The 19,335-nt window shown below is 39.1% G+C and overlaps 2 protein-coding genes and 1 long non-coding RNA gene across 3 annotated transcripts; 2 read left to right on the forward strand and 1 right to left on the reverse strand.

Annotated features, from left to right (window-relative positions):
• Positions 1-8,212: 8,212 nt before the first annotated feature.
• On the reverse strand, positions 8,213-9,589 carry LOC133789864 (uncharacterized). Its single transcript, XR_009873746.1, has 3 exons — positions 9,467-9,589; positions 8,825-8,893; positions 8,213-8,326 (listed from the first exon to the last, which is right to left on the reverse strand). It is a non-coding gene; the product is annotated as an uncharacterized LOC133789864 (long non-coding RNA).
• A 5,293-nt stretch (positions 9,590-14,882) lies between these two features.
• Positions 14,883-15,971, forward strand: LOC133792102 (uncharacterized). Its single transcript, XM_062230010.1, has 2 exons — positions 14,883-15,080; positions 15,204-15,971. Exons 1-2 carry the CDS (start codon positions 14,883-14,885, stop codon positions 15,969-15,971), a joined length of 966 nt encoding a protein of 321 aa, XP_062085994.1.
• Positions 15,972-16,306: 335 nt separating this feature from the next.
• Positions 16,307-17,123, forward strand: LOC133792103 (uncharacterized). The gene is made up of 2 exons (XM_062230011.1): positions 16,307-16,654; positions 17,055-17,123. The coding sequence occupies exons 1-2, from the start codon at positions 16,307-16,309 to the stop codon at positions 17,121-17,123; spliced, it is 417 nt and encodes a 138-aa protein (XP_062085995.1).
• Positions 17,124-19,335: the final 2,212 nt, after the last annotated feature.

The following is a 19,335-nucleotide window of genomic DNA, read 5'->3' on the forward strand; positions in this document are numbered from 1 at the left end:
CGAGATCTCAAAGGCTAGAATATTAATATGAAGTTCTTAATTGGTTAGGGCTTGATGGATGTCTCTTTATTGATGAGTTGTGACTAGGTTTTACGTCAAGGCTCGGGTTTAGGGGATCGTGCTCGGGATCGCATTAATCAGTCAACTCGGGACACAAGTAAGAAAACTGTTTTGTACCCGTAGAGCAGGGCATGGCCCTATTATTTGTGTTTAATGTGTGTGTGAATGCATGTAAATGTTATACTATGTTGTGCATGATGATGAATGAACGACAAAGGCCAGGGAGTTAGCAGATGATATGACCAGAGTTGGTATAGAGTTGCTGGTGGGCCAGTTGGCTAATATTACGCTTCAGTCTACACTGTTGGAGAGGATTAAGGAGGGTCAGTTGAGTGATCCACAGCTGATCAAGATCAGAGAGAATGTTCTAGCTGGAGCATCCAGAGATTATATAGTGTCTGAGTTAGGCTTGCTGAGGTACAAAGGGCGAATATGTGTCCCGCTAGACACTGCTTTGAGGCGATAGATTCTGGATGAATCTCATACTACACCTTACTCTTTGCATCCAGGCACCACGAAGATGTATCAAGATGTGAGATCGTTGTATTGGTGGCTGGGGATGAAGAGAGATGTAGTTGAATATGTGGCTAAGTGCTTGACATGTCAGCAGGTCAAGGCTGAGCATTAGAAGCCGACAGGGTTATTGCAGCCTCTGGATATCCCAGAGTGTTAGTGGGAAGCATCACAATGGATTTTGTGGTGGGCTTACCCAGGACCGCTGGTCAGTATGATTCTATTTGGATGATAGTGGATCACTACACCAAGTCATCTCACTTTCTGCCAGTGAGGACTACTTATACAGTTGATCAGTATGCAGATCTCTATGTGAGAGAGATCGTGCGCCTCCATGGAGCGCCTAGGTCGATCGTGTTAGATCGGAAGCCTACTTTTACTTCCAAGTTCTGGGGAAGTTTGCAGAAGGCCATGGGTACACAGTTGAAGTTCAGTACAGCTTATCATCCTCAGACAGATGGGCAATCTGAGAGGACAATCCAAATATTAGAGGACATGCTGAGAGCATGTGTACTGGACTTTGGTGGGTCTTGGAGTAAGTATCTACCTTTGATAGAATTCTCCTACAACAATAGTTATCACTCCACCATTGGAATTGCACCTTATGAGATGCTGTATGGTAGGAAGTGTAGATCTCCCATTCATTGGGATGAGACAGGTGAAAGGAGATACTTAGGTCCTGAGGCAGTTCAGAGGACCAGTGAGGCCATTGAGAAGATTAGAGCTCGGATGCTTACTTCTCAGAGTAGACAGAAGAGCTATACAGATCCCAAGCGCAGGAACGTGGAGTTCCAAGTGGGAGACTATGTCTTCCTTAGAGTCTCGCCTTGGAAAGGGGTGAGAAGGTTTGGGAAGAAGGGCAAGCTGAGTCCTAGATTTGTAGGTCCATTTGAGATCTTGGAGAGGATTGGTCAGGTGGCTTACAGATTAGCTTTGCCTCCGGTGTTGTCGGCCGTGCATAATGTATTTCATGTTTCAACTCTTCGGAGCTATGTATCTGATGTTAATCATATTTTGAGTTATGAAGATCTGGAGCTTGAGCCAGATCTCTCCTTTGAGGAGCAGCCAGTTCAGAAACTTGACAGGAAAGATAAGGTCCTCAGGAATAAGACGATACCTTTAGTTAAGGTATTGTGGAGGAACAACAAGGTCGAGGAAGCGACTTGGGAGCTGGAGTCAGATATGCAAAGTCAGTATCCCAAGCTGTTCAAGTAAATTTCGAGGACGAAATTTCTGTAAGGAGGGGATAGTTGTAATGCCCCGAATTCTCCGATATGGTTTAATGGCGGGATTAGTAGGCCGGGAGGGCCATAATTGTTTAATTATGCCATTAATAGATAATATGCATGTATATGTGAACTATATTATAATATGATGTTATATGCATGCATGTGGGTCCACACTTGAATATTATGATGTTTTGGTAATTTGGCCCATTGAGGGTAAATTTGTGTATTTGGGTGCATATTGTGATTTGTGAATGAGATCCCATTATTATGGAGATATATTCGAGCTATTCAGCATGAGACAATCCTATATAATGGATTAGCGGTTTTGTCATAACGGGGTCAATTATTGGGTAATAGGAATGTTATTTGATGATAAATTGGGAATATTTGAGATCATGATGAAATTCTGGAAGTTTTGACTATAATGTCCCCGGGAAGGTTTTTGGGACCCCGAGCACTAGGTTTTATTTGAGGTTACTTAAGCTTGAAGTAGCTTGTCAGATAGAACGTACGTTAGAAAACCTCTCATTCTCTTCCTGTAGTTCATTTTCACCGTTTGAAGTGTTTTCAAAGATATCTCGAGTTCTAGGAGTCGGAATCAAGCGAGGATCGAGGCATAGCGATCCTAGGAAATATTAGAAGCTTCTTGACCGAAGGATTTGATGAGAAACAACCTAATCGAAGGTAATCTAAGTTTAAAGTTTTGAGCTTTTAGAGTTTCTCAACTTTGAATTGGATTTTGTGAACCGTTGAGTTTTTGGTTTTATTGAGCCTTGGGTTTTGATGGTTTTGGACCATTGGGAAGCTTGGGAACTTTGATTTGATGATTTGGGATTGTTTAGGTATGATTTTGGGGGCTTTGGGAAGTTGACAATGTGTTTGGGAATGGCCCAGGGTTGGGGGCTGCAGCCCTGTTCTTGGAGAGCCGCGGCCCTTGCTTGAAGAAACAGGTGGGGATGTTGTGCCTGCTGGGCGCCGCGGCCCTTGATGATGGGTACCGCGGCCCTTGATGATGGGTACCGCGGCCCTTGATGATGGGCGGCGCTGCCCTTTCTTCAGGATGTTCTGGGGGTCGCGGCCCAAGGTGCTAGGGCCGCAGCCTTTGGCCAGTTTTCAACCCGATTGTATGTTTTGACTCCGGGAACATAGTTTTAGGCCTCGGGATCATTCCTACTACTTGGTTTAGTTTGGATTGATGTCCTGGAGGCTAGTTTTTGGTTTGGAAACCTATGTTGATCATTATTATTAATGATATCCCGTATTTGGTTATGACTAGGTGACCGCTAAAGGACTAAAAGTTGATCGTTCTCTGAGGTCATTTTTTTATTCATTCTAGCTCGAATCTGAGGTAAGAAAACTGCACCCTGTGTATATATGACATGCGCATTTGTTATTGAGGCATGTTGATTGATAAATGTGGACATGGATTGCATATTAAATGCTAGTGAATGTTGATTACCTGTATATAGCATTGACTAGTCAGGGACACTGACCTAAGAGTCAGAAACGGCATAAGCGTCCTGAACGCAGGGCCGAATGAAGATTAGATCTAATCGATATCAGCATTGAATGGCTCTAAGGAATTAATGCTGGACTGACCCTAAGGTCGATGAAACTTATAAGCGCTTGACTAGTCTAAGACTAGTTACTGAGAGCCAGGGCATAAGGCCCAAGTGACCGCTTGTCACATGGCTAGGGAACGATGTTCCAGGGTTATGACTCTATGGTCATGAGGAAGGTTATGTTGGTGACCAGTCACCATGCACCTATCCTGTTTAAGTTAATGAAAGGTTCACTTACCTGTTTAGCCCGGTGACCCTATCGTCACAAGGCTGAAGGGAGCTATTCCCTATTTAGTGACTTTTGCTACTGTCACCTATCTGTCTTGGAATGATAGTCCTGAATGATTATTATGATCATTGTTGATATTATATCATGCTATATTGTGTTTTTTTGCTGGGCCTTGGCTCATGGGTGCTATGTGGTGCAGGTAAAGGAAAAGAAAAGCTCACCCAGCCTTGAGTGGAGAGCTTAGGTGGTGATGTGTACATATGCGGCCGCTTGACCACCACGGCCAAGGAGTTCTCAGAGGAACTAGGGGGTTTACCCTAATTTTCCGCTTAGGTCGGCGGGTTTGTAAATTTGAAACAGTAATGACCACTTTGTACTGTAAACAACTTGTAAATGCTTTGAATGGCTCATGAGCAGTTTATATACTTAATGAAATATATCATTTCCTTTTGATTGGTTTTCCACCTTAGCCTGTTAATAACACTTAGAGCACGTTTTTAACCAAAGGGCTTCGGTAGCGAGTCAAATTTCCTGTTCACCGATCACCGTAACTGTCCTGGGGTAACCAGGGCGTTACGGTAATGGACAGGTAGAAGGTTTCCATTAGGTTAACGAGTCTCGGGAAGTGGGGGTAGAGGGGATGCTTGCGTGTAATCAGATGATTAGTGTTAATAAAGATGAGCAAGAGCAGTTCTTACATGATACTGATTTGCTTGTTACTGAGCCCAAAAGACATTGTACCACTGATGGAGGTGAAGTATAGATACAGGGAGAGACTGATGTGCTAGTTTGCAGCAAGGATTTTGTGGTCAAAACACTTGTATGGGGCAGGATCTGGTTTGCAGACCCACTTGAATCAATGAACACCTTGAGTTGGAATTGCCGTGGGCTTGGGAACCCATAGGCTATTCAATTTCTTAAAGAGATTGTTTCTCAGAAGCATCCCAAGTTCGTATTTCTTTGTGAGATGTTGAGTAATAAGAATATAATGGAGTGTATTCACATGCAGTTAAATTTTGAGGGCATTATGGTGGTTGAGCCACAGGGAAGAAGTGGTGGGTTGGCCATGCTTTGGCATCATCAAGAAGAAGCTTGTTTGCTTAGTTTTTCTCCAAATCACATTGATATGGTTGTTGTTGGGGGTTTGAGGCATATAACCTTAATTTTGTATTACAACTCAAAGAAATAATCACAATTAATCTAAACTTTAATGGAAGATAATCACAAAGTATATAAATACAAAAAAATAAAGTGTAGAATAGACCTTTCTTAAAGAAGAACCTTCAAAAATCACAAGACTATGATTTTATGTGAACCAAAAATGCAACAAGACTTGACACAAATGAAGATTTATTGTCCAAGAATTTCTATTCCTAGCCTTCTCCTTGGAATTGCTTAAAGCTACAACAATGGAGTGAGATTGGAATTTACAAGCCTTGATCCTTCATACAAGTCAAGCTTTCTTGATGAAGATCTTGGAGAAAACTAGTAATCTTGAGAGCTAGAGAGAGAGAGAGAGGTGAGTGATCAAGTCACCAATTAAATCAAATGATCCCTTTAAATAGTATAGGAACTGCATTAGACTTAACCAATGAGAATAGAGCATTTTAATTTTAATTTTGGAGCCAAAAACACATCACTGTACGGACTTGTACGGACGACCCAGGTGACACATTGCCTAGCACCAGGCAATGCATCATTTACCAGGCGATGCATCGCCTGGTAGTAGGCAATGCGTCACCTGTTTGTTCTTGGAGGCAACAGATCGTCGATGCCTCTGACTTGATGCTCCAAAATTTGTCTTAAAACATCCCCAAATGCTCCTAAAATTTTTGGGTACCCTTATATACTCCAAATAAACACTTTGGACCCAAAAAGATGGTTTATAGATGCATATACTAAAAGTGAACTCTCACATGTTGAATTTTGCGAAATTGTTATGGTTTTTGTACCTCTTTGTGTCTAACCAATTTCACCATGTATTTAACCAATCATAACAACTGTTATGGTGGATGGTATGGCTGAGTGGCATTTAACCGGTATATATGGGGAACCAAACATAGCGTTGAGACAAAAAACTTGGACTCTTATAAGTAGCCTGGCTAAAACTTATTCTTTGTTGTGGTGTCGTATTGGTGATTTCAACAACGTGCTTAGTCAAGCTTATAAAAGAGGTGGTCTTCTGTATCCTAGTTGGTTGGTGGAGGGATTTAAACAGGTGGTAATGGACTGTAACTTGGTCGACATGGATCTTAGTGGATATCTGTTTACTTAGGAAAGAGGTCGTGGTACTAACAGGTGGGTGGAGGTTCTGATGGATCGTGCTCTCGTTTATTCAGGTTGGGTTAGAATTTTCCATTCAGCTACTCTGTATAATCTGGAAGTCTCTTCTTTTGATCATTGCCCTCTCTACTTAGATCCAAACTCTTGTTCGACAATCTCGTTTGTCAAACTTTTCAGTTTTAGAATGCCTGGTTGCGGGAGCCTATGTGTGCTCAGATTGTAAAAGACAGTTGGGAGGTGTGTTCTTAGCTGAGTTTGGATTGCAAATTGGCCCTTTGTAGAAAAGTTTTTATTAGCTGGGGTAAGGAGGTGACAAGTCGATTTAAAGATAGGATCCATTAGTGCAAAATAAAGATTTGAAGATGGAAAAGAAGTCGGCTTGTTGAGGATATTTGTAAGTACAAGGAAAAGGACAGAAGTTATTCAAGATCTTGAATCAAAGGGAGGTCTTTTGGCACCAAATATCTAAGCATTTGTGGTTGAGAGCTAGGGACCAAAATAACAAATACTTCCACGTTGTTGCTTCAGCTAGGAGAAAGCACAATTTCATTCACAAGCTAAAAAATGAGGAGGGGAGTGGGTGATTGGAGCAGGTTGTAGTGGGGTATTTTGCTAATTTGTTTTCTTCAAAGGTTACTTCGCGGGATAGAGCAAGAGATTAAAGAAATCCTTTTTCAAATGCACCCAGGTAAGGATCCTAGTCCTAATGGGATGACCCCAGCCTTTAATAAGAAATTTTGGAGTGTTGTGGGCAAGGATGTGACAGAGGTGATTCAGAATTTCTTCTCCTAGGGAGTGTTTCCAGCCAAGCTGAATAATATTAATATCGTGCTCATTCCTAAGAAAAGAAATCTAAGTAGGATGGGGGATCTTCATCCAATATCACTGTGTAATGTCCTGTAAAAAGTGGCGTCTAAAGCCTTGGATACTATCCTAAAATAAGTCTTGGAGCATATCATTTCAGCTTCTCAAAGTGCTTTCATCCCAGGGAGAATGGTTTCTGGCAATATCATGATTTCATACGAGGTGTTGCATAATCTGAAAAGGAAAACTAGAGGGAAAAAAGGCTTCATGGCGCTTAAACTTGATATGAGTAAAACCTATGACAAGATTGAGTGGACTTTATTGGAAGCTATTTTTCTTAAAATTGGCTTTGATAGTTGGTGGGTGCAACTGATTCTTATGTGTGTCTTCTCAGTGAATTATAAGGTGGTTCATTAGGGGTAGAGAAATGGGTCCTATTATCCCTTCGTGAGGTTTTCGATAGGGTGACCCTCTTTTCCCCTACTTGTTTATTATTTGTGTCGAGGGTTTCTCAACTTTACTTCGGAGTTATGAGGCAAAATAGTGGATTCATGGTTGTCGTGTTGCTAGAGGTGCTTCTATGGTTTCTCACATGCTCTTTTTGGATGATAGTTACTTATATTGTTGAGCTACGATAGAAGAGGTAGCTAAGGTTAAATTGCTTTTGGCTAGTTTTGCGCAAGCTTTAGGTCAACAAATTAATATTGCCAAATCCTCCATTTTTTATAGTTCTAATACTAGTCTGGAGGTTCAGGGTGTTGTGTGTGATCTGTTGGGGATGGCAGAAGCTACTCCTCAAAGTACTTACTTGGGGCTGCTGAGCTCAGTGAGACAAAATAAGAATGCCATTTTGGGTTTTCTTAAAGATAGAGTTAGGAGGAGAATGCAAGGGTGGAATGGCAAGTTTTTGTCTAGAGCTAGTAAAGAGATCCTTCTCAAAATAGTGTCCCAATCGTTGCCTACTTATGCAATGAGTGCTTTTTTGCCCCCGTTGGGTCTTTGTCAGGATGTGGAGAGGATGATGTGCAAATTCTGGTGGAACTATTCTTCTAGTCAAGGGAAGGGCATTAATGCTTAGATAGATTAAGTGTTCACAAGCAGGGAGGTGGGATGGGATTCCGTCGGCTTCGTGATTTTAACTTGGCTATGCTAGGAAAGCAAGGGTAGCGTCTTTTGATGAGAGAGACTTCTTTGGTGGCTCAGATTTTCAAGGATAGATATTACCCCCAAAGGTCTTTCTTGGATGCTCTTTAGGGAAATAATTCAAGCTTTGTATGGCGTAGTTGTAACGCCCTACTTCCTTAGAGCCGTTACTGAGTGAGTTTTTAAGACAAAACAGTGTGCAAAGAACTCGCTAACCGAGGTTTTGAAACAAAAGTGTGACTAATTAAAAGTTAAGGCTGTAATCTTAGAAAATGCGTCGTTTCATTAAAACTTCTATTATTAAACATTTGGGATCCCAAAATAAGGTTTGAAAACTAATCACATCTTGAAATAAGGTTACAGTTTGAGAAATCATAAAATCATAGATTATTACAGCCATTTACGAATAAACCCCCAACCAAAGCAGTCGGGCAGGCCAAACATGTACGCGTCGCTTCACGCTCTCCGTACTCATGGTTGGTTGACTCAGTCATTGCCCTTACCTGCAACACAGAGCACCCGTGAGCCGAAGCCCAGCAAGAAAACTCATGCAGAACATAACATATGCAATGTATACAGTTTATCATAACAGATAATCCACAAATAAACAAGTCAACCATTAGACTAAGCAAACACGACCATGCCGCCCCAGGACCCTTACCAAAGCCCTGGGGTATCGGTTCTCACCGCGAGGATAACTCATGTATCCCTTGGGTCCCACCCTGAATATAGCATCCCATGTGCTAGGTGTTACTTTCGGCCCACGGCCGCCCCGGCTTACGCCGTACTCGGCCCACGGCCGCCCAGGCCTACGCCGTACTCGGCCCACGGCCGCCTCGGCCTACGCCGTACTCGGCCCTTGCCGCTCATTTCATCATAATCACACATATAGTACATTCGAAATAATCATTCACACACATCATGATTCATTTAAGGTTAAACATTTGCACATAATACAATCTGGGGCCATGCCCTAACCTCGGGTGTTATAGTTTTCTTACCTGCATTCCGAGCCTCCTGATGCACCAAAGCCGCGAGCACGGTCCTCTAGCACGAGCCTCTCAAAGAACCTAGTCACAACACACAAGAAACATCCCTCATTACTAACCAACCCAAAACCACTTCCCGGGACCAATCCCACACTCTCGGGACTCCCAAATTCCCAAAACAGTTCATCGGAAACATCCCCCGAACCCTCGGAGCAAAAGCTGAAAAATGCAAATTTTCCCATCCTGAAAAAGGCGTAGCGCCGCGGCGCTACCCGCAAGGGCCGCGGCGCCCAGCGAAGTCAGGGAGCTCCTTGGCTGCAAACAGCCTCGCGCCGCGGCGCCCAAGAACAGGGCCGCGACGCTCCTTCGCGAACCCAGAAAAACTGGGTTTTTACCCTGCATTTCCTCAAGCCAAAACACTCCCAAATCAACCCAAACTCACACCCAAGCCCCAAAACCAACTCAAGACTCCAAATAAACCATCCAACAACCCATAACATTACCAAAGACATCTAAACACCCAATCAAATCCCCAAAATCCACATCCTTGATTTCAATTTCAGAAAAATAAAAACTCAAACATCAAACTCAACCCATGCTCAAATTCTTAACCCATAACATAATCAAGCCTTAAATGAGTATAAAATTCCTTACCTCATATGGGGAATCCATCCCTAAGCTTCCTTCATCTCCTAGGTCTCCAACTTCTCCTTCTCTTCTTCTTCTTCTTCTTCCTCATGCCCTAGCTTTTCCCTCTCTTTTCTCTTCTCTTCAAACTCTATCAAGACCAAAATGGTTAAGCCCCAAACCGTGTACCCCATAAAACCAGCTGCCATTTATCTAATTTCCCAGCCAAATGACCATTTTACCCCTCCTTGCCTATCCTTTCCCAACTAAACCTCAAGGGCACTTAAGTCCTTTTACTTCTATTTCATTTCTACCATTTTCTACCTAGAACTTGTTACTCTCAGCAGTAACTAATGGTTACCTAGGTTACTAAATCTCCAATAACCATTACCCGCTAAATCTCAATTTAACCTTAAAATTCCCGAGGTACCCCTAGGCTCCTCCCGAGCCGGGTATAGAAATCCCGTTGTGACTCTGAAGTTAACTAGCTCTCTAGGACCGTCTCGGCACGTGCATCACAATAATAAAACCACACTCACGTGGTACAATTCACAGAATACAATTATCACATATCAATACCGTTATGCCAATCATGGCCACAATTACAATTATGCCCTTCTAACACGATCCGGGCCTACATGCATACTAGTAAACATAGCCATGCATCTCAGTTAAACAAATAGCCAAATAACATGCTTTAAATCATAATCACGCATTTAATTCATAAAATCACACATAAACCCCAACCTGCCCTCCTGGCACACTAATCAAGGCCCTTAAGCCTTATTAGCGAATTTGGGTCGTTACAGTAGTATTTAAGAGGAAAAAAATGTAGGTAAATTAGGGGTGCGATGGAGTGTGTGTGTGTTGGGGGGAGGGGATAAGAGGGTCCTCATTCTCGAACAACCATGGCTTCCAGATGTGCATAACCCATTTGTTATGTCAAAGCATCCTGCCTTTGCGAATAGCACCGTCCATAGCTCAATGAAATTGAATGCGAGAGAATGGGACGGAAAGATTGTAGACGACCTGTTTAATAAGCGAGATAAGGGCCTAATTCTGAGTATCCCTGTGAGTTGGTATGAGGAGTCTAATAATTGCTATTGTATGCATGAATCCTCAGGTTTGTTTTCTGTATGTAGTGCCTATCATCTTCTGCAACTGTTAAATGGAAGTTGGACCTTGGAGGAAAACTCGAGTTTTTGGCGGAGGCTTTGGAATCTTAAAATCCCTCCTAAGGCAAAGAATCTCTTGTGGAGAGCTATCACGAGGTGCTTACCAGCTAACTTGCCACTACGAAATTGGTATGTGGAGGTTATTCCAGTTTGTCTTATGTATCATAGTGTTGTTGAATCAACAGATCATGCTTTAATCACCAGCCCTTTTGCTAGCTTATGTTGGAACTTGAGTAATGTTGGTCATGTGTGTGAAGGTTGGCATGACTTTGGTAGTTGGCTGGAATTTGTGTTTCTCTGGGGGGAGGGAGAGAAGGTGTGTTCGGTGGGTCTGTTGTGTTCGATGATTCGGAAAGCTCGGAACAACTCAGTTTGAAAAGCGAAGAGAAATAGGGCCAAAGAGGTAATTGCATCTGCTAAAACTTATTTTTATCAATGGAGAAAGGCTCAGGACAGGGATATCGAAGCATCTATTGTTTCAAATCCTAGTGATGTTGATATAGAGCACTTTACCAAATCTGTGGAGAATTAGATCAAGATTAATGTTGATGCTGCTCTTTTTGCTAGTGAATAGTTGTTTGGGATTGGTTAGGTGGCCCAAAATCATGAGGGGCACCTAGTGGAAGTGAAAGTGTTATTTATATGGGGCTTTGTTCATCCTCATGTGGCTGAAGCTGTTGGAGTCAAGGAAGTTTTAAGCTGGGTCAAGGAGAATCGGCTTAAGGAAGTGGTAATTGAATCAGGCTACCAAGTTTTGCTTTAAGCTATTCAAAGCTCTGTGGCTATGGTGTCTTCGTTTGGACTGATTGTTCAAGATTACACAAAATTGTTGTCTCAGTGCTGTCAAGTGACTGTCCATTTTGTCAAGCGACCTGCTAACATAGCAACTCATTTTTTTTAGCTAAGTGCTCTTGTTCCTGTTTAGGTCATGTGTATAGTGGGAGTGATGTCCCTCGTGATTTGATTTGTATTTTGTTAGATAGTTCAGCTCGTTTAAAAAGTGTTATTTTCTTCAAAATATTTATATATAATGATATTTTTCTAAATTCGGGGGCCTTTTGTACATTAATTTTTTTTTTTAAAAATTAAGTCCATTTTCACTGGAAGTCTTAAGTATAGGTCTAGCCCACCTATACTTAGGATCAACCTTGATTACTTCATATAAACAATCATTTTTAAAAAAAAATCCATAAACCTTTGCATTATAGAAACTTCATTCCTTTTATGCATTTCATCAAACACTTGATGCACTTCATCCACCAAATCACCACCACACTACCCACTCTATTGGCTAGTCCCTCAAACGACATTTTTATCGTGACTTTCATAAAGAATATAATGAATGAACTCCAAACCTAGAATAAACATAATAGAGTTAGTAACATATTATTGAGGTGTAAACTTCTTAATAACAATAAGTTTCCAAATTAGAAAAGACTGGAAATTAGATCTTTAATTTATTAATGAGCTTATGATGAAAGAACTTAATGGGGTACTTGCAAGAAGAACCTCCTATGCTTAAGTTAGTATGGATCCTCTCAATAATTTAACAAAATAACAATAATTGCAAATAAAGGTACCTAAAATAGGTTATGAAACTACTATTTATAGAAAAATCAATTAGGAGTTAAGGTAGAATGACTTAATCTCATTGGTACACGTTATCACTCTCAAATCCTTTTTTCCCACTCTTTATCTTAACATCTTTCGACTTGCTGGAGGCTCTGAAAATTAGCCTCTGCCTTTATTAAAAAAGAAAATAATAATAATAATTAGGAAAATTATTCCTTAACAGATACACATTATACAACTATAGTCAAACCTCACAACTTTACCATGAACGTCATGATACTTAAGGACAAGCTTAGGTCTTAAATGTAGAAATAGATGAGAGAATATAGTTGTTTTTAATTTTTGGATAAAATAATTTTGATGTACCAAAACGTAAAAAAATTTGTTTTTATTTTTGTGACTAAATTTTAGATTTATATTTGAGTTTTTAATTTTGAAAACATACTACCATAATTTTGAGTTTTTAATTGTGACTAATTTTGGTGGGCGCCATTTAGTTTGTGTTTTTAGAATTATAAAATTATTTCCAAATAACAAATCAATCATCTCCTCAATTATGTAAAAGATACTCACATTTTTTTTGGACAAAATTATATATTCTTTCACACATTAACAACAAGGCTATTTAGGTTTTTTATCCCCCGAACTATTACATATGCATTATCGTGCCCCCCGATTTTTTCAGGCCGTTAAAAAATCCCCCCGATCTATTCCCAGTCATGTAAATTAGGACTTCCGTCCAATTCCGTTCATTTTTTGTAATGAGAGGATGGTGTGGCATTTTGTTTACATGATTTGGGATGACATGTGGGACTCTAAAGTGTGAGTTGGATATTATAACCCGCTGACATGACAATTTAATTTTAACCCAAATGAATTATGAAAATAGAAAAGAAAGTAAATAATAAAAAGGAGGATTTTAAATTTGGGGTCAGGTCAATTGGGATTTTAGGGCTTACTTTCAAATTTGAACTATTAGTTTAGGGAGGTGATATTGGTGATTTTTCTCATACGAAAATTCGGCTGGAAGTGTGGAGGAGATCCGACTGGAAGTGCCGCTTGAAATCACCACATCCGAGCCAAACGCCGAGCATCTGTGGTGGAGTTCTGCCTGAGTTTGCTACAACCAGGCCTGATCGTGTGGTGGAGAAATATGGGGAGGAATCGTAAATCTTTAGCAAAGAGGAAAGGATACCCAAAACCCCATGAAAGTGTGAATGAGGTTCCATTTTATGGTAAGATTTTTTTTTCTTCTTGTTTGTGTGGGTTCTTAGTATGTGTTTGAATGCTTTATGGTGGGTGGACATTTTAACTTTTGAACCTAACTGGTGGGTATAGGTATTTCGAAATATAAATACTACAGATTGTAATTTAAACACACACAAAAATGTGTTTTTAGTCATTTTGGTGTTGGTGGGTCTGACTATAATGTGTTAATTAGTCATTTTGTGGTCAGTGACAGTTAAAGTTTTTAAGACTTTTATTTGTTCTTTGTGGGGTCTGTGGCATCTATTATGTATTGGTATGTGTATGTTGTGTTTTACTTTGACTAGATTTCATTCAATAAATTAATGGATCCTAAATTTGTGTGTGTGTTGGGACCACCCATTGTTTTGGCTTTGAATAAGTAATATATGCTATTCTTTTTTTTTTTCTTTTTTTGCAGAGCCAACATCTAGTATCTTCACTCTGAAAGTGCATCACAAGGGACAATTAAAAATGATAGGTAACAATCCTAGTTACTTTGGTGGGGTTGTTACCAATGTTCATTATCAAGATGCGGATAATATGAGCATATTTGAATTGCATGGAATAGCAAAAGACTTGGGGTACTTGGATCCTTCTTCTGTTAGTTATTATTTTAAGTGGGCAGATTGTGTGACTTTGCAATGTGTAACCAATGACAATATTTTTCTTGAGAAAGTTGGGGCATCTGTGAGGAATAATCGAGTCCATGATTATTTTTTCTGTGAACATGTCTTCAAGAAAGTCAAGCTTCAAGTGTAGTTGGGCCAAACCAAGTAGGTGGGGTGAGTTTAAATACTGATGAATCTGGGCCTGCTTTGGGTAGTGAAGATCAAGTATTTGGGCCTGCTATATGTGAGGAAAATGTCATAGAAACTGAGGTTACAAGGGCTGGTTTGGATGGTTCTACTGTGGTTCATGAAACAAGTGAGGGAGGGGTTGGTTTAGTTCATGAAACTTCTGAGGGAGGGGTTGGTTTGGTTGATGGAACAAGTGAGTCAGGGGCTGGTTTGGATCATGAAACTTGTGAGGGAGGGGCTGGTTTTGTTGATGGAACAAGTGAGGCAGAGGCTGGTTTGGATCATGAAACTTGTGAGGGAGGGGTTGGTTTTGTTGATGGAACAAGTGAGGTAGGGGCTGGTTTGGTTCATGGAACAAGTGAGGCAGGGGTTGATACCAGTGAAGACAGTGGTGATGATGAGGATGAATATGAGGCAGACCTGGAATATGAACAAGAGGATGACGGAGTGGAAGTAAATGATATTGCCGAGAAACATTTGATTAGGAAAGGTAAAAGGCCTATAGAGATTGATGTAGGTAATGAGACAGTTGAAGATTCTGACATTGAATATGGTGCACATGATAGCTCCACAGATGATGAGGACACTACTGAAACTGTTGGTGAGGACAGTGAGCCACACAAACCAAACTAGAGGTCCAAAAAAGTCAAGATGCCAAAGTTGCCTGAGTTTAACACTGCAATTGACATGGCCAAACCCAAATTCAACTTAGGATTATCCTTTCCGTCTGGTGCAGTGTTTAAGAAAGCAGTAAGAGAGTATTCAATACAAAACAGGAAGGATATATTCTTTAAGAAGAATGGCCCGCACAGGGTTAGAGCACAATGTAAGGGTGTAAACTATCCTTGGGTATGTTTTGCTTTGAAAATTGATGACACTCCTACCTTTGTCATCAAAACATTGAATGACGAACACAGGTGTTCTAGGACAAATACTAACTGATTCACAACTTCCAAATGGTTGAGTGAGAAGTATTTAGAGGAGTTCAAGATCAATGAGAAGTTGGGTGTTTCCTCTTTCGTGCACAAAGTTAACAAAGACCATGTGCTAGACATAACAAGGGACAAGGCATACAAAGCTCGACTTTTAGCAACAAAAGCCATTGAAGGAAGCTATGAAGAGCAGTATGATGCTCTTTGGGACTATGTCGAGGAGATTAAAAACACCAATAGGGGTTCTATTGTGGAATTTTTGACAGAACCAAGTGAGAATGGAAAACCAAGGTTCAAGAGGATGTATTTATGCTTTGCTGGGTTGAGGGAAGGTTTCAATGGAGGATGTAGACCAATGATTGGTTTAGATGGAGCTCACATTAAAGGGGTTCATCCTGGGCAACTTTTGATTGGAATAGATGGAAACAACCAGATGTATCCTGTTGACATTGCCGTGGTTGAAATAGAGAACAAGGACTCATGGAGTTGGTTTCCCAATCTACTTAGAGTTGACTTGATAATTGAGAACTCTAATCACTGGACCTTCATAACAGACAAGCAAAAAGGATTGGAGCAAGCTTTGAAGGGAATGTGGGATGAAGGGATACCTGAGGCCGAGCATCGACATTGTGCTCGACACTTGGAGAAGAACTTCATTAAGGTGTTCATGGATAAAATCCTTAAAGACTTATTATGGAAGGCTACTAGAGAAGTGACTGTTAGAAGGTTTGAAGTTGTGATGAAGGAGATTAGAATGGTCAATGAAGCAACTTATGAGTGGTTAATGGCTATAGGACTAAAACACTGAGCTAGGTCAAACTTTAGGACTAATCCTAAGTGTGACATTTTATTGAATAACATGTGTGAGGGTTTCAATGGGACACCGACAATATTGGCAGCAAGAGAAAGATCCATTTTGTCTATGCTAGAGCATATCCGGATGTATTTGATGCAAAGAATCAGCAAAAATAGACAGTCAGTTGTCAGATGGGAGTCCAACATTGCTCCAAAAATTGCCACAATTCTTGAGAAGAACAAGGTTGAGGCTTCATCCCACATACCCACAAAGTCTTCAGATGACATTTACCAGGTCCATACCATGTTGATTTGGAAGCATGGGTATGTTCGTGTAGAAGATGGGAAATGACTGGCATTCCTTGTAGTCACGCAGTGGCTGCGATTTGGAAAAGAAGGCAAGATCCAGATCTCTATGTCAGCAAATGGTATACCAAAGAGTACTACATGAAGGCTTACTCAGTGCAGGTTTTTCCAATTAGGAATCAAGATGAGTGGCCTATAAGTGGAAAGCTTGGAATGGTTGGCCAAATTAACAAAAAACAACCTGGTAGGCCAAAGAAGAGCAGGACTTTGCAACTTGATGAAGTAGCTACCAGAAAGAAGTTGAAAAGAAGATACATTAGCATTAGATGTTCTGGTTGTGGTGCAAAGGGACACAACTTCAGAACATGGTCAAGAAACAAAAAAAAATTGGTATGTAGACATTGCCATTTTAATTTTGATGTTGGGTATGTTTTGCTATTTTTAATGGTTAATAACTTGGCTGTATATGCTTCCCTATGCAAACAAAACTCCTCCACATGATCCTTCTACTTATGGGAGGAATAATGATCCTTTACCTCACGGTTCTATGAGCTCTTCTTCACAACAGGCTGCTTCAGAAGTCACGAATCCACCACATGTATTCCAATCTAAAATCAATGTTGTTATATTTTGTTGGTCTTTGCTACTGAAATAAAGACCCATATTGCTATAATTTATTGAGTTTACTACTGAAATAAAGTGGGGCAGGTGGTTATAAGGCTGGATAGTTAGTGTTGTTCATATATTCTGCTTAAACCTATGGATAATCATGTTGTTTAAACCACTGCAGCAGAAAAGGACAAGGTATAAGGAACTGGCGCAAAGAAGGAGTACCAGACCTGCAGAAGGAGGAGCCTAAACATGACAGAAGACCCTTTTTTTGGACATGGGATGCTTGGACTCATTTTGGATGTGGTTGTATAGCAAATGACATTTTGATAAGTCAGACAAGCAATATCATTTTGATAAGTCAGTGTACTGTATAGCATCTCAACAGAATCAAATGTAATTTTCGTCAGTTATTTTGATACATTTGCAGCAAGAACAATTGCCTTTTTATTTATCTACACTCAGATTGTAAGCATGATAAATATTCAATGAAAATATTAGATCTGAGATAACTTTATTGTGTTGAATTCAAATTCCATTTTTCATTAAACAACACATCACAGTTTAATTCATTAATTCAAAATGACCAATACATCTTGATTCTACTAGATTCAACAAGATGTTCCATTTGTTTTTCATGACAATAAAACAATAAGAAATAAACAACTATTGCTTACTTAATAAACAACTATTGATTCAGTAAGTCTAAAAGTTACATTAGATTTTTCAACAATGAATGCTTAACACTCCCAATTAAGAAATAAACAACATAACTAAGATATATAAAACACACGAAAATATTCCAACACAAAAACAAACACCAGATTTCAAATCTCTTAACAACTTCAATATTGAACCAAGTTCTTCTTCTCTTGTTTCAGCCATAATCTGTAGTTGCTTAACATTATATTCCATCTCCTCTAACCTTTTCAAAAACCCTCATATTTCCTCCTTAAACCTTTCACCATGTACAGGGAATGATGGAGGGTCCACCCATCGACCTCATTCCTCTGAAATAAAAGCAAAATCAGAACCAATAATCTAAATTAAAGGAAACCAATAAATTTATGAACCTTGTATCTTGGGCAGCCGTAGAACCTTCTAGTAGAATTGTTCAATGTCCAAGTAGTGCGTAGTACACACTGAAACCCACAATCACAGTTGGGTTTACTCCATTCTTCTTCAAACCTTCGACCACCATCCATGGAGAAATAGGCAGCAATAACTTCTCTTCAAAATCGGCAGGAATGGGGAAAATTGAAACTAGGGTTCTAAGTTTGTTGTGAAATTCGGTTTATAACAAATTATTCTTATTTATTTTTGTTATTTTCTCTATAATATCCAACTCACACTTTAGAGTCCCACATGTCATCCCAAATCATGTAAAAAAAGGTCACATCATCTTCCCGTTACAAAAAATGAACAGAATTGGACGAAAGTCCTAATTTACATGACTGTGAATAGATCGGGGGATTTTTTAACGGTTTGAAAAAATCGAGGGACAAGATAATGCATATGTAATAGTTCGGGGGGTAAAAACCTAAATAGCCTAACAACAATTAGTATCACAATGTTAAGTTTGGTCTAGAGTTATAGATTGACAACCCAAAGTACATAAATTGATTACTTATTTAATTGAAAATTATTTATTTTATTCTTCTAGCTATTAATTAAATAATATATATTTATATATAACTTTTTGTTGGCTTTAAATTTTTTTAAATTGAATAATTAAAATTTGATCAAATAAATCTTTTTTAAATTCATAATTTTAATTTAGAATTTTTATTAATATTTATTATATTGAAATGCATAGATATTTTTTCTAAAAGAAAATTAGAAAAAAAATATTTTAATTTTAAAACTTGAATGCACCATAATAAGTATCTAACAGATTCTTGGTTTAACGATTTGGTTATTTTTAAAAAAATTATAGACAATATTTTACTTTAATTTATTTTTAATATGTTTCTGTCATTCTTTTATAATATATAACATTGTTTTCTATTTAAAATTTATATGACAATTAAAACAACATAATAAAAGTAATTAATACATTTTTTAAATGAAAACTAGGCCTAATATATATATATATTGTGGTTTTTAGTTATATTTTTAGATGGAGATTATTTTTTTTCTTCTTATTTTCCCTTCTATTTTAGATTTTAATAATAATATTTGTTGGCTTATTTGTACGGTTGAACATTTTCTTTGTGTGAGTTGGCCAGTTTTTTTTTTCAAATTAGTCTCCAACCTTTTAGTTTTGATGTAAATGTACCCCTAACACTATATTAAAAAATTCATTTAAAAACCTACAACAAATAAGATTAAATAGTCTCGTTCCATCATTTGTATGTATTAGAAAATTAGTCCTCAACCTTCTTATTTTTAATATATTTTGAACATTTGATGTTAAAAATATGTACATATAAATGGAATGAAATATTAAGTTACTTTAAAAT

The sequence above is a fragment of the Humulus lupulus genome, chromosome 7 (genome assembly GCF_963169125.1).
Source record: "Humulus lupulus chromosome 7, drHumLupu1.1, whole genome shotgun sequence".
NCBI lineage: Eukaryota > Viridiplantae > Streptophyta > Magnoliopsida > Rosales > Cannabaceae > Humulus > Humulus lupulus.

What these genes read in the sequence shown, in the direction of transcription:
- LOC133792102 (XM_062230010.1), top strand. Translation starts at nt 14,883, where the DNA reads ATGCCAAAGTTGCCTGAGTTTAACACTGCAATTGACATGGCCAAACCC. An exon ending in AGGGTGTAAACTATCCTTGG is followed by an intron (nt 15,081 to 15,203) that starts GTATGTTTTGCT and finishes TTGAGTGAGAAG; the next exon opens with TATTTAGAGGAGTTCAAGAT.
- LOC133792103 (XM_062230011.1), top strand. Translation starts at nt 16,307, where the DNA reads ATGACTGGCATTCCTTGTAGTCACGCAGTGGCTGCGATTTGGAAAAGA. An exon ending in CAAGAAACAAAAAAAAATTG is followed by an intron (nt 16,655 to 17,054) that starts GTATGTAGACAT and finishes AAACCACTGCAG; the next exon opens with CAGAAAAGGACAAGGTATAA.